General features: G+C 44.1%; 2 protein-coding genes across 2 annotated transcripts in view; one reads left to right on the top strand and one right to left on the bottom strand.

Annotated features, from left to right (window-relative positions):
• nadkb (NAD kinase b) overlaps positions 1 to 9,182 on the top strand; it is a 10,079-nt gene extending 897 nt beyond the window's left edge. The window contains exons 5-14 of the mRNA XM_046850991.1: positions 104 to 233; positions 304 to 348; positions 1,107 to 1,170; positions 7,400 to 7,485; positions 7,591 to 7,693; positions 7,813 to 7,934; positions 8,046 to 8,145; positions 8,301 to 8,458; positions 8,575 to 8,657; positions 8,769 to 9,182. Coding sequence (XP_046706947.1) covers positions 104 to 233; positions 304 to 348; positions 1,107 to 1,170; positions 7,400 to 7,485; positions 7,591 to 7,693; positions 7,813 to 7,934; positions 8,046 to 8,145; positions 8,301 to 8,458; positions 8,575 to 8,657; positions 8,769 to 8,928 — 1,051 coding nt within the window. The 3' untranslated portion in view covers positions 8,929 to 9,182. The remainder of the gene's footprint in view (positions 1 to 103; positions 234 to 303; positions 349 to 1,106; positions 1,171 to 7,399; positions 7,486 to 7,590; positions 7,694 to 7,812; positions 7,935 to 8,045; positions 8,146 to 8,300; positions 8,459 to 8,574; positions 8,658 to 8,768) is intronic.
• Positions 9,183 to 14,207, bottom strand: gng7 (guanine nucleotide binding protein (G protein), gamma 7). The gene is made up of 4 exons (XM_046850990.1): positions 14,058 to 14,207; positions 12,894 to 12,993; positions 12,616 to 12,731; positions 9,183 to 11,951 (listed from the first exon to the last, which is right to left on the bottom strand). The coding sequence occupies exons 3-4, from the start codon at positions 12,694 to 12,696 to the stop codon at positions 11,826 to 11,828; spliced, it is 207 nt and encodes a 68-aa protein (XP_046706946.1). The 5' UTR covers positions 12,697 to 12,731; positions 12,894 to 12,993; positions 14,058 to 14,207; the 3' UTR covers positions 9,183 to 11,825.
• Between the last annotated feature and the right edge of the window lie 599 nt (positions 14,208 to 14,806).

Genomic DNA, 14,806 nt, shown 5'->3' on the forward strand with positions numbered 1-14,806 from the left:
ACACGCTAACGTCATCTAAAGGAAGGGTATATTCAGCATTCATTCCCACAATGCACTGCTGCACGTGTGTGTGTGTGTGTGTGTGTGTGTGTGTGTGTATTAGGCACATCCAGGACCCAGTGAGTCAAAGGTTGGTGTGGAACAAACCGCCGCTCAACGTGCTGGTGATCCGCAAGATCCGAGACTTGAACCTGCTGGAGCCGTTTAAGGAGCTGTGCAGCTTTCTCATCCAGGTACGCTCTTCCTCCTCTTCATCAGAAATTACAGTACACTGCAGTGTAAAAGTGTGTGTATGTTCCTCAGGAGAAAGGTCTGTGTGTGTATGTTCCTCAGGAGAAAGGTCTGTGTGTGTGTGTGTGTGTGTGTGTGTGTGTGTGTGTATGTTCCTCAGGAGAAAGGTCTGTTTGTGTGTATATGTTCCTCAGGAAAAAGGTCTGTGTGTGTGTGTGTTTGTGTGTATGTTCCTCAGGAGAAAGGGTGTGTGTGTGTGTGTGTGTGTGTGTGTGTGTGTGTGTGTGTGTGTGTGTGTGTGTGTGTTCCTCAGGAGAAAGGTCTGTGTGTGTATATGTTCCTCAGGAGAAAGGTCTGTGTGTGTGTATGTTCCTCAGGAGAAAGGTCTGTGTGTGTGTGTGTGTGTGTGTGTGTGTGTGTGTGTGTGTGTGTGTGTGTGTGTGTGTGTGTGTGTGTGTGTATGTTCCTCAGGAGAAAGGTCTGTGTGTGTGTGTGTGTGTGTGTATGTTCCTCAGGAGAAAGGTCTGTGTGTGTGTGTGTGTGTGTGTGTGTGTGTGTGTATGTTCCTCAGGAGAAAGGTCTGTGTGTGTGTGTGTGTGTGTGTGTGTGTGTGTGTGTTCCTCAGGAGAAAGGTCTGTGTGTGTGTGTGTGTGTGTGTATGTTCCTCAGGAGAAAGGTCTGTGTGTGTGTGTGTGTGTGTGTGTTCCTCAGGAGAAAGGTCTGTGTGTGTGTATGTTCCTCAGAGAAAGGTCTGTGTGTGTATGTTCCTCAGGAGAAAGGTGTGTGTGTGTGTGTGTGTGTGTGTGTGTGTGTGTGTGTGTGTGTATGTTCCTCAGGAGAAAGGTCTGTGTGTGTGTGTGAGAAGAAGGTGGTAGGATGGAGCTCTGATGGCAGATGAGTCTTTCTCCAGCATCAGGAGGCAACTGTGCACCTTCAGAGGTGACTGATCTCATCTGACCTCAATTTACTATAATATACTACTAGAATACTGTACCATACTACATTCTGATACACTTTACCACACTATACTATACCACACCATACTACACTATACACTACACTCTACCACACTACCACACTATGCTATACCACACTCTACCACACTATACTACACTCACACTATACTACACACCACACTACACTCTACCACACCATACCACACTATACTATACTACACACACTCTACCACACTGTACTACACTACACTACACTGCACTCTGCCACACTATACTACACTACACTACACTACACTCTACCACACTATACTACACTACACTCTACCACACTATACTACACTACACTCTACCACACTATACTACACTCTACCACACTATACTACACTACACTCTACCACACTATACTATACTACACTCTGCCACTATACTACACTCTACCACACTACTACACTCTACCACTATACTATACTACACACTCTACCACACTACTACACTCTACCACTATACTACACTACACCACACTATACTATACTACACTCTACCACACTACTACACTACACTACCTCTACCACACTACTATACTACACTACACTACCACACTATACTGCACTACACTCTGCCACACTGTACTACACTACACTCTACCACACTATACTGCACTACACTCTGCCACACTATACTACACACTCTACCACACTGTACCACACCATACTACACTATACTACACCACACTCTACCACACCATACTACACCACACTCTACCACACTATACCACACTACACTCTACCACACTATACTGCACTACACTCTACACACTATACTACACTGCACTCTACCACACTATGCTACACTACACTCTACCACTATACTACACTCTACACACTATACTACACACACTCTACCACACTATACTGCACTACACTCTACCACACTATACTATACTACACCACACCTACCACACTATGCTACACTACACTCTGCCACTATACTACACTCTGCCACACTATACTACACTCTACCACACCATACCACACTACACTACACTACACTACACTACCACACTACTACACTACACTCTACCACTACTATACTACACTCTGCCACACTATACTACACACACTCTACCACACCATACCACACTACACTCTACCACACCTATACCACACTACACTCTACCACACTATGCTACACTACACTACCACACCATACCACACCATACTACACCACACTCTACCACACTATACCACACTCTACCACACTGCTACACTACACTCTGCCACACTATACTACACCACACTCTACCACACTATACCACACTATACTACCACACTCTACCACACTATACCACACTATACTACACCTACCACACTATACTACACCATACTACACTACACTCTACACTATACCACACTCTACCACACTACACTCTACCACTATACTATACTACACTACACTCTGCCACACTATACTATCCCACACTATACTACACTCACCACACTATACCACACTATACTATACTACACTACACTCTACCACTATACTACACTATACTACACTACACTACACTCTACCACACTATACTACACCTACACTCTACCACTATGCTACACTACACTACACTACACTCACCACACTATACTACACACACTCTACCACACCATACTACACTCTACCACACTACACTACACTCTACACTATACTACACTACACTCTACCACACTATACTACACTACACTCTACCACACTATACTACACTACACTCTACCACACTATACTATACTACACTACACTCTACCACACTATACTATACTACACTATACTACACTACACTCTACCACACTATACCACTATACCACACTACTACACTACACTACACTACACTCTGCCACACTATACTACACCACACTCTACCACACTATACCACTATACCACACTATACTACACTACACTCTACCACTATACTACACTACACTCTACCACACTATACCATACTCACACCACACTACCACACTCTACCACACACTATACTATACTACACTACACTCTACCACACCATACTATACCACACTATACCACACTACACCCACCACACCATACTACTACACTCACACCTACCACACTATACTACACCACTCTACCACACTACCACACTACACACCACACTATACTACACTACACTACACACTCTACCACACCTACCACACTCTACCACACTATACTACACTACACACTACACCACACTATACTACACACTCTACCACACTATACTACACCTACCACACTATACCACTATACTACACTACACTACCACACTATACTGCACTACACTCTACACTACACTACTACCACACTACACCACACTACACACACCACACTACACTATACCACACTACACTCTACCACACTATACTACACCACACTGTACCACACCATACTATACTACACCACACCATACCACACTACTACCACACTATACCATACTACACCATACTACACACACTCTACCACACCATACTACACCATACCACTACACTCTACCACACCATACTATACCACACTACCACACTCTACCACATTATACTATACTACACCACACTCTACCACACTATACTATACTACACTATACCACACTACCACACCACACCATACTACACCACACCTACCACACTATACTACACCACACACCACACTACACTCACACCACACTACACACCACACTACACCACACTATACACTACACCACACCCACCACACTATACCACACTCACCACACCATACCACACTATACACTACACTACACTCTACCACACTATACTACTACACTACTACACCACACCACACCATACCACACCACACCACCACACCACACTCTACCACACCATACTACACTACACTCTACCACACCTACCACACCACACTCTACCACACTATACCACACTACACCACACCCACCACACTATACTACACTACACTCTACCACACTATACTACACTACACCACTATACTACACTACACTACACCTACCACACTATACTACACTACTACCACACTATACTACACTCTACACTATACACTATACCACACCATACTACACTATACTACACTACACTCTACCACACCTATACCACACTATACTACACTACACTGTACCACACTATACTACACACTCTACCACACTATACCATACTACACTCTACACTCTACCACACCATACCACTACACCACACTACACTCTACCACACTCTACACTACTACACACACTACACTCTACCACACACTATACCACACACTCTACCACCACACCATACCACTATACTACACTACACTCTACCACACCATACTATACTACACCACACCACACCTACCACACCATACTACTACACTACACCACACCACACTCACCACACCATACTACACTACACCACACTACACCACACTCTACCACACTATACCACACTACACTCTACCACACTATACTATACCACACTCACACTCTACCACTATACTATACCACACTACACCTCACCACACTATACTGCACTCTGCCACTATACTATACTACACTACACTCACCACACTATACTACACCATACTACACTATACACTACACTCTACCACACCACCACACTACCACACCACTACCACACTACCACACTATACCACACTACCACACTCTACCACACTATACTACACCACACTCTACCACACTATACCACACTACTACACCACACTCTACCACCACACTATACCATACTACACTATACCACCACACTACCACACTATACTATACTACACTCACACTCTACCACACTATACTACACTATACCACACTATACTACACTCACACTCTACCACACTATACCACACCACACCCCACCACACTATACCACACACCACACTATACCACACCATACTATACTACACCACACCTCTACCACACTATACTATACTACACCACACACTATACCACACCATACTACACCACACCTACCACACTATACCATACTACACACTACACTACCACACTATACCACACTATACACACTACACTACCACACCACACTCCACCACACCATACTACACACACTATACTACACTACACACCACACCACACTATACTATACTACACTACACCTACCACACCATACTACACTCACACTCTACCACACTATACTACACCACACTCTACCACACTATACTACTACACCACACTATACCACACTCTACCACACTATACTACTACACTGCACTCTGCACACTATACTATACCACACTACACACTACACTCTACCACACTATACTACACTACACTCACCACACTATACTACACTCTACCACACTACTATACTACACTATACCACACTATACTATACTACACTACACTCTACCACACTATACTGCACTGCACTCTACCACACTACTACACTCTACCACACACTATACTACACTACACTCTACCACACTATACTACCACACTCTACACTACTACACTCTACACACTATACCACACACCACACTACACACTACCACACTACTACACCACACCATACCACACTACTACACTACACTCTACCACACTATACCACACTACACTCTACCACACTATACTACACTGCACTCTGCCACACTATACTACTACACCACACACTATACTGCACTACACTACACTACTACTACACTCTACCACACCACTACCACACTACACCACACTCTACCACACTATACTATACTACACTGCACTCTACCACACCTATACTACACTACTCTACCACACTACTACACCACACTACACCACTCTACCACACACACTATACTACTACACTACACCACACTCACCACACCATACTATACTACACTCACTCTACCACACTATACTACACCACACCTACCACACTATACTACCACACTACCACACCACTCTACCACACCATACCACTACACCACACTACCACACTATACTATACACTACACCACACTCTACACACTATACTACACTACACTCTACCACACTATACTACCACTCTACCACACTATACTCACACTATACCACACTATACTACACTACACTCTACCACACTATACTATACTACACTACACTCTACCACACTATACTACACTACACTCTACCACACTATACTATACTACACCACCACACCATACCACACTATACTACCACACTACACTACACCCCACCACACTATACTACACTATACTACACTACACCACACCACACTATACCACACTATACCACTACACTCTACCACACTATACTACACCACACTCTACACTATACCACACTACACTCTACCACACCACACTATACCATACTACACTACACTCTACACACTATACTATACTACACTCTACCACACTACACACTATACTACACTACACTATACCACACCACACTCTACCACACTATACTACACTCACCACACTACTATACTACACTACACCTACCACACCATACTATACTACACCACACTCTACCACACTATACTATACCACACTATACCACACTACACTCTACCACACCATACTATACTACACTACACTACACACTATACTATACCACACCACACCTACCACACTATACACTATACCACACTCTACCACACTGCTACACTACACTCTGCCACACTACACTCTACCACACTATACCATACTACACTATACTATACCACACCATACCATACTACACCACACCACACTATACCACACCACACTATACCATACTACACTACACCTACCACACTATACTACCACACTATACTATACTACACTCTACCACACTATACTACACTATACTACACTACACACTATACTATACTACACTATACTACACTACACTATACTACACTATACTACACTACACTACACTCTACCACACTATACCATACTACACTATACTATACTACACTATACTATACTACACTATACTATACTACACTATACTATACTACACTATACTACACCACACTATACTGCACTGCACTCTACCACACTATGCTACACTACACTCTGCCACACTATACCACACTATACTACACTGCACTCTGCCACACTATACTACTACTACACTACACACTATACTACTACACTACACTATACTATACTACACTGCACTCTGCCACACTATACCACACTCTACCACTATACTACAGTGTGTGTGTGTGTGTGTGTGTGTGTGTGTTTGTGTTGTCAAAACCTAGGGTTTGACGACATCTCCGATTGTATCGATCTAATAGTGTGTCTGGGAGGAGACGGTACACTGCTATACGCATCATCGCTCTTCCAGGTCAGAAACCATCATCATGGACTTGGCTATACAATGTCCTACTGGTGTTTACTTGTGTATTGTGTTAGTGGTATTAATGCTCTGTGTGTGTGTGTGTGCGTGCAGGGCAGCGTTCCCCCTGTCATGGCCTTCCACCTGGGCTCGCTCGGCTTCCTCACACCGTTCAAGTTCGAGTCGTACAAGACTGAAGTGGACAAAGTGTTTGCAGGTGTGTAACAAGTGTGTGTTGAATGGGGGTGTAGAATGTTGTTACATTTCAGTAAATTCAGTCATGTGATTTACACGAGTGGTTCACTCCACTTACCTGTGTGTGTGTGTGTTACCCAGGTAATGCTGCCGTGGTGTTGCGCAGTCGTCTGAAGGTCAAGGTGCTCAAAGGATCACTTCATAGAGACCCAGAGAGCAGCAGTGTTACACACACACACAACCAAGTCACACTGCAGCTACAGGTCTCACACACACACACACACACACACACACACACACACACACATACAACCTCTTATCCAAAGTACCCCCCATCCACCCAGCATTAATTACACCCCAGTGTGTGTGCGCAGGTCCTGAATGAGGTAGTGGTGGACAGAGGTCCCTCGTCTTACCTGTCTAATGTAGATCTGTACCTTGATGGACGTCTCATCACCTCTGTCCAGGGAGACGGTGAGTGTGAGTGCAAGATGTCACTGTAGTGAGCAGGATGTGTGGTTTGGTACACGCCCATGTACCCTCCTTTCTGGTATAAATGATTTTCCCTGCCCTTTATACACCCTGACCCCACCCTCTGTACACCCTGACCCCACCCCGTGTGTGTGCAGGTGTCATCGTGTCGACGCCCACAGGAAGCACGGCGTACGCAGCGGCAGCAGGAGCCTCCATGATCCACCCCAACGTCCCTGCCATCATGGTCACACCAATCTGCCCTCACTCCCTCTCCTTCAGACCCATCGTAGTGCCAGCGGGGGTCGAGCTTATGGTGAGACGGAGGAGGGGGTGAGAGAGACGGAAGGGGAGGATGCGGGGGGGAGACAGGTTGAGGATTTTTTGGCTTATTTAGATAAAGCTCTCTCTCTCTCTCTCTCTCTCTCTCAGATCACTCTCTCTCCAGAAGCTCGGAACACGGCGTGGGTTTCTTTTGATGGCAGGAAGAGACAGGAAATCCAACATGGGGACAGGTGAGACACTAATGAGATCTGTCCCAAATCACACACTACTGCAGAAATAAACAGGAAGTCATTTTACTGCGTGATACCACAGTGTGTGTGTGTGTGTGTGTGTGTGTGTAGCATTAGGATCACTACGTCGTGTTACCCCGTTCCGTCTCTGTGCTGTCACGGCCTGGTGTACGACTGGTTCGAAAGTTTAGCAGAGTGTTTACACTGGAACATCCGCAAGAAGCAAACTCACCTGAGTGACGTCTCGGACTCCACCGACACAGACACCTGAGTCACACGCACACACACACACTCGCAAGACTGCACTGTAGTCTGAAAGCTAGTTGTGCTGAAGTGACATTCCAGTGTGTGTATGTTTGTTCAGGATCAGTGTGACATGGCGCCTCCTTGTGGATGAGCTGCTGCATTGTCAAGTAAACATTAAATAATACATTCTTAATCACACACTCAAATGCACGACTAATGACATCACTATGACATCACTGCTACACCCCAAAATGCAATAAAGTGAGGAGCCGAGCAGCACCCAGTGACAATTCATCTTTATTTCATTTCTACTTCTCCAATATTCTTTTTTTATTCTTCTCGATTTCAAACAGCAACCTTTTTTTTAATCCATAAAATATTAACAGTGTGCAAGAAAACATGAGTAATGGCACTGAGAGAAACAGTTACAAAAAATAGAGATATCTTCATAATCAAGGCAGAAAGGATGGACGGAGGGAGAACACAGAGTGACGGATGGAGGTGGCTCTCTCTTCACTCACACACACACACACACACACACACACAGGACTTGGCACATTTATTTATTTAAGACTAGTGAACACATTCCTTCAAATTGTCTAGAAACCAGGATGCATGATTTCACCCTCAAGTCTGATCTCTGGATTTTGTTCCCTGGTTGATTGGCTGAGCTCCGTTAATCTCTACCTGGAGATAAAATCCAGGAAGTTCCTTCACTGCTCTGACATTTGTGATGAGGGTGCCATTACTTTCCCACACTCACTTTTATATCCAAACTCAGAGTTTTAGATGTGGAAATACAAGAACATTAAACTTAAAAGGAAGTGGTGCAAAACATTTAAGTGACGTGTGCTCCAGCCACAGGAAGTGACATCAGAGGTCTGAACCTTCATGTTCCCTACATAGAGACCCTCCCACGTCTGTCTGGAACACTGCAGGTTTCTCTTATAAACAACATGTGTACAAAATATCGTCATGTATAATAAACACATTGGCGCGCGCGCGCACACACACACACACACACACACTCATACAGTCCCAAATATCAGGTTGGTCCTAAAAATAATAATTCACTGAATTTGGCACTTGAAGTTTTTTTCCTGCATGAACCCCCATTTTGTTAAACGGGTTGGATTAATCTCACACACACACACACACACACACACACACACAAGCTGCTGTTCTAATGAATCTATGAATCAATCCCACGGGCCCTGTTCCAATTCAACACTTCCCTCAGTACATCACCACAGGAGCCCCAGTTACCCAGGATGCTTTGCTGCACTCCCGACACCACCTGTAGGGAAGGGTGTGGCAGGTGGAAACAAAACTGGAACGAAGCCCTAATTACTCAAGCCTTCCCACCCCCGTTATCTACAGGCTGTGTCCCAAACCACTTTACTATGGCTGGTTGTCATGGAAACCCTTGCTATGGCTCATAAATGTGTTAGCTAGCACCACTTGCTAATGATGGTATAGTGCACTGACTATGGGAGTGTGCTGGTTTGGGACACAGCCGCAGGAAGTGTGCAGGAGCAGCGTTAGGACTGTTCACTACAGAAGTGTGGGGGTTTAGGACACGGCCTGAAGGCTGGAACACACACACACACGTACATATTGTCAAGCAGAACTTTAGGGGAAAAATCCAGAACTTCAATCCAGAACCTTCACACTAGTTAGAACCTTCATAATCTACAGTCCTTCTACTGCACTCAGTAATCTAGAACCTTCCTTAAGTGAACTGAACTCTTCACACTTCTAGAACCTCCACAGTTTAGAGTATTCAAGAACATCCTGGCTGGGCATCTGCATCTAAACATCTCCTGAGCTTGTGGTTCTAGATTCCTGACAGCCACTTCACTAAATTTCCTAGCAAACCTCAGAACCTCCGCACTAGTGATTTGTAATGTTTTGGCCTGATGATCCTAGAACCCTTACTGCTATCCATTTCAAATTCTAGAATCTCTGAGGATTCTTCATTTGAGGAGTCTAGAACATTCAAGACATATGGAGACGTCCACATGGAATTCCTGAGGTTTCAGGAACAGGTGCACCCTGGGAACATGCATGTTACCTTCCAGTTCTAGAACCTTTAAACAGAAGGGCCTGCATCCTCTGTGGAGAAGAACGTAGGATGTATAACACCAATGGAGATTCAAGAACCCCCCACCCACCTGGAATTCTAGAGCCTGCTCAAACACATCATCTGAATACAAACAGTCAGACGGAACACACACACACTCTTACGCTGAGTAATGAGTGGAACCTGGAACACAAAGGTATGGAGAAGTAAGTAAGGAGGAACAGGGCAGGAACTAAAGATTACAGGAAGAGAGAACACACAGGAGAACCTGTACAGCAGAAAGAAATGCGCAACACACAGCTAGCGTTAAAGAGTATCACACACACACACACACACACACTGTTCTAAACAAAGTTTCTACATGGAGCTCATGGGTTCTGCGTGGACTTTACGATCCACGCTCCAGATGGACTTTTTCCTGGAGTTAGAGAACTGAAGGTGAGGTAGGTTAGAACCGATACCTCAGGACTGCAGAACCCTCACTGCGGTTCTCCACATGCTGAGAGGTTTCACTCGGACTCGGACGTGTGCGAGGCCACGCAGGAACGCTAACGATAAAATGAGTAGAAAAAACAGAGAACCCGTGGGCCTGGCTGTGTCCTAAACCACACCTGTACCCTACTCCCTACCCACTCTGCTGCGGTGCTCTGTGGAAGTGAAGGCGCGCGGCGTAGCAGACGGGAACAGGGCGTGTGGATGCTGATCTCACACGTCCTTCATCCCTCTTCACTGCGTTATTTTAGGTAGTGTAGCGAAAGGAAGGAAGGAATAAAAAGGAGGGACAGACAGATAAAGAGAACGACTGATATATGGATGAAAGAGAGAGAGAGAGGGAGAGGCTATAGAAGGATGCAGGGTTTTTTATCTTTAAAGGGGTTTTCAGATGTGGGCACGCCCACCAGGAGGGCATCACTGCGTGCATGCTGCTCACAGTAACTCATCAGATCTGCAGCCGCCTTCGACACCTGAGAGAGAGAGAGAGAGAGAGAGAGAGAGACTGTAACCATGACAACCGGTCCAGTCCTAGCTAATCCCAGCTAACCAACCAACCAGACCTTCTTCAATTTACCAGACTTCAGAACTCTGCCTTTTCAAGAACCTGTGTGGTACCAGAAATGATCACTCAATGTTTCTTTTTCTTGCTTTTTTGTTTTTGTGGTGATCACTCTAGAACCCTGACAGTCCCTACATTTATCGGGGGATTCTAAAAATATTCTTTCTTGCTTTCTTGAACTTAGTTAGGACTCTAGAACTTTAAATTGGGATTTGTGATGATCATTCTGGAACCCTGCCAGCATTCAGAAAATATTCTAGAACCTAAATGTCTTAGGTTCTTCCATATTATCATTCTAGAACCCTTATATTCAAAGGTTCGCATTGATCTTTCCAGAACCTTCACCCGAGATTTGTGTGTGCGTATTTGTGTGTATATATATATATGTATGTTTGTGTGTGTTTGTGAATGTGTGCGTATGTGCGTGTATATATATATATATATATATATATATGTATGTGTGTATGTATGTGTTTGTGCATGCGTTTGTGTATGTATGTGTGTGTGCGTGTACGTGTGAGTGTGTGTAAGTGTGTATGTGTGTGTACATGTGTGTGTTTCTGATGTGTGTGTACCTTGATGCGCTCGATCCCTGCCTCGATCCTCAGCTGCTCCACCAGTTTCCTGGCCTGTGCTATGTTATTAGTTGTAGACATTCTGGGCCATCGGTTATCACACCACTGAGAGAAATCTAAACACACACACACACACACACACACACACACAAGGTTACAACTTTTGAGCTGCTGATTGTTGCTACTGTAGAATAAGCTCCGCCCCCAGGGGGTGGTAACTTCTCCATAATGGTTTCATAAAGACGTTTCCCATTGGAAAGGGTTCCTGCATCACTCACTGCTGAAAGCCGAGGTGAAGTCTCACTCAGGTTCTCCACACGGGCTCTAAAGATCACCTCTGATGGATCTGATCTTCAGTTCAAAATCTTCAGGCGGTTTCTGAAAAAAACACAAACACACACCAGTGTGAGAACAATGTGTTTAAACTTCTCTCTCTAATGTTCTTCTTCTCTTTCTATTCCCACCCTCTTTCTCCCTCCATCTCTCTCTGTGATAGTGGAGTGATAGTAACTAGATGGTTATGACCAGGTCAGTGTTGTGTAGTGAATGTGCTGAGACCTGAGGAAGGCCTGGGGGCGGAGTAAATGCTAATGAGGAGAGAGAAAAGTGTTCTGATGTCCAATAAGAGTGTTTGTGGGCGGGGCACTTCGTTACGTGCAGTGATAGATGACTCACTATATTTATATTTATATAATAATCTCTATATTTATAGTGAGAAATCTTTTGATTCTGGACTAACATTTTAAAAATCTTGAATGAAATCAAAGTTGGATTTCTGTAGATATTTAAACTTTTATTTTTATTTTTTAGTGTAAAAAACCTCCTGAAGTTTTCTAATGTAAATAAATAATGATTGACATCTTTCATTTTTACATTTGACATATTTTGTGTGTGTGTGTTTGTGTGTGTGTGTGTGTGTGTGTGTGTGTGTGTGTGTGTATGTGTGTACTCGGGGATGTTAAAGGCCCGTTTTGTTTTACACTAATGGAGAAACACTGTGGATGTTTAGGACAAAATGTCGGACATGATCCCGCATCGTGTGTGTGTGTGTGTGTGTGTGTGTGTTTTAATAAATAATAAACAGTGTTTTTTCTCCTCGCAGCTGAACAGAATAAACACAATGACAGGAGGCGAGTGCAGCCCGTTAACACCACCGCTAACGGAAACACACACACACACACACACACACACACACACACACACAGAGAGAGAGAGAGAGAGAGAGAAGTGCCTTGACAATTCAGCTCTGATGTCATTAATACTAGTATAATAAATGTGTGTGTGTGTGTGTGTGTGTGTGTGTGTGTGTGTGTGAAATAATGGATCCTGTGTGGATTCGTGACGCTACTGAGGAGAAGAAAAAACCCGACACACACCGCCGCCTAGACAACACACAGTGATACACCGATCTTACACACAACCCCACGGTGATAAACACTCACCTGTGTGTCCGGTGTGTGTGTGTGTGTGTGTGTGTTTAAAGGATTAGATTAGCTGTTAGCTGTTAGCCGCAGCGCTGTGTCCACCCGAATCCCACTTCTGTCTATCACTCCCCGATCTATGGCCCCGCCCCCTGATTCACACGGCGCATGCGCGTTCACGTTCAGGCGTGCGTGCTGACGGGACTCGGTGGCGCATGCGCAGTGCTGCTCATCGCGATAAAGTGAATCTTTATAATAGGGTGTTCTCTCACTCTCACTCTTTCTCTCTCTCCCTCTCCTTCTCTCTTTAATCCTGACTCATTGTATTGTTACTTAAGACCATGCATTATAATATTTTTTTCTTTTTTGTGATCACAAGAAAAATTATGAAGCATGGTCTATATATATATATAGATATGTGTGTGTGTGTGTGTGTGTGTGTGTGTGAAATGTTGTATAATATTTGTTGGTTCTTTATAATTGATGAGTTTATTTCTAATGAGGAATCAGTGGTGACTGAGGAGAGAAAACCTCCCTGAGATGTCATGAGAGAAACCTTGAGAGGAAACAGATTTACACAAAATATTCTTTATATTCCTTCGAATCATAAACTTTCCTAAAGACTTTCCTAATGCACCTGTTTACCAAACACCCCTGATCTCCACCACGTCATTAAATACTCAACATACTCAATACTCAGATACGACACACAACACTACAATTACACAATCGATTATTTCTCTAATGAATGTATATCTAATTAAACTCAT

This window comes from Silurus meridionalis, chromosome 6 (genome assembly GCF_014805685.1).
Source record: "Silurus meridionalis isolate SWU-2019-XX chromosome 6, ASM1480568v1, whole genome shotgun sequence".
In the NCBI taxonomy this organism is placed as follows: Eukaryota; Metazoa; Chordata; class Actinopteri; order Siluriformes; family Siluridae; genus Silurus; species Silurus meridionalis.

Excerpts from the sequence above, each read along its gene's own strand:
- gng7 (XM_046850990.1), bottom strand. The coding sequence starts at position 12,696 with ATGTCTACAACTAATAACATAGCACAGGCCAGGAAACTGGTGGAGCAG. Across the intron at positions 11,952-12,615 it reads CAGGGATCGAGCGCATCAAG|GTGTCGAAGGCGGCTGCAGA; the intron begins GTACACACACAT and ends TCTCTCTCTCAG.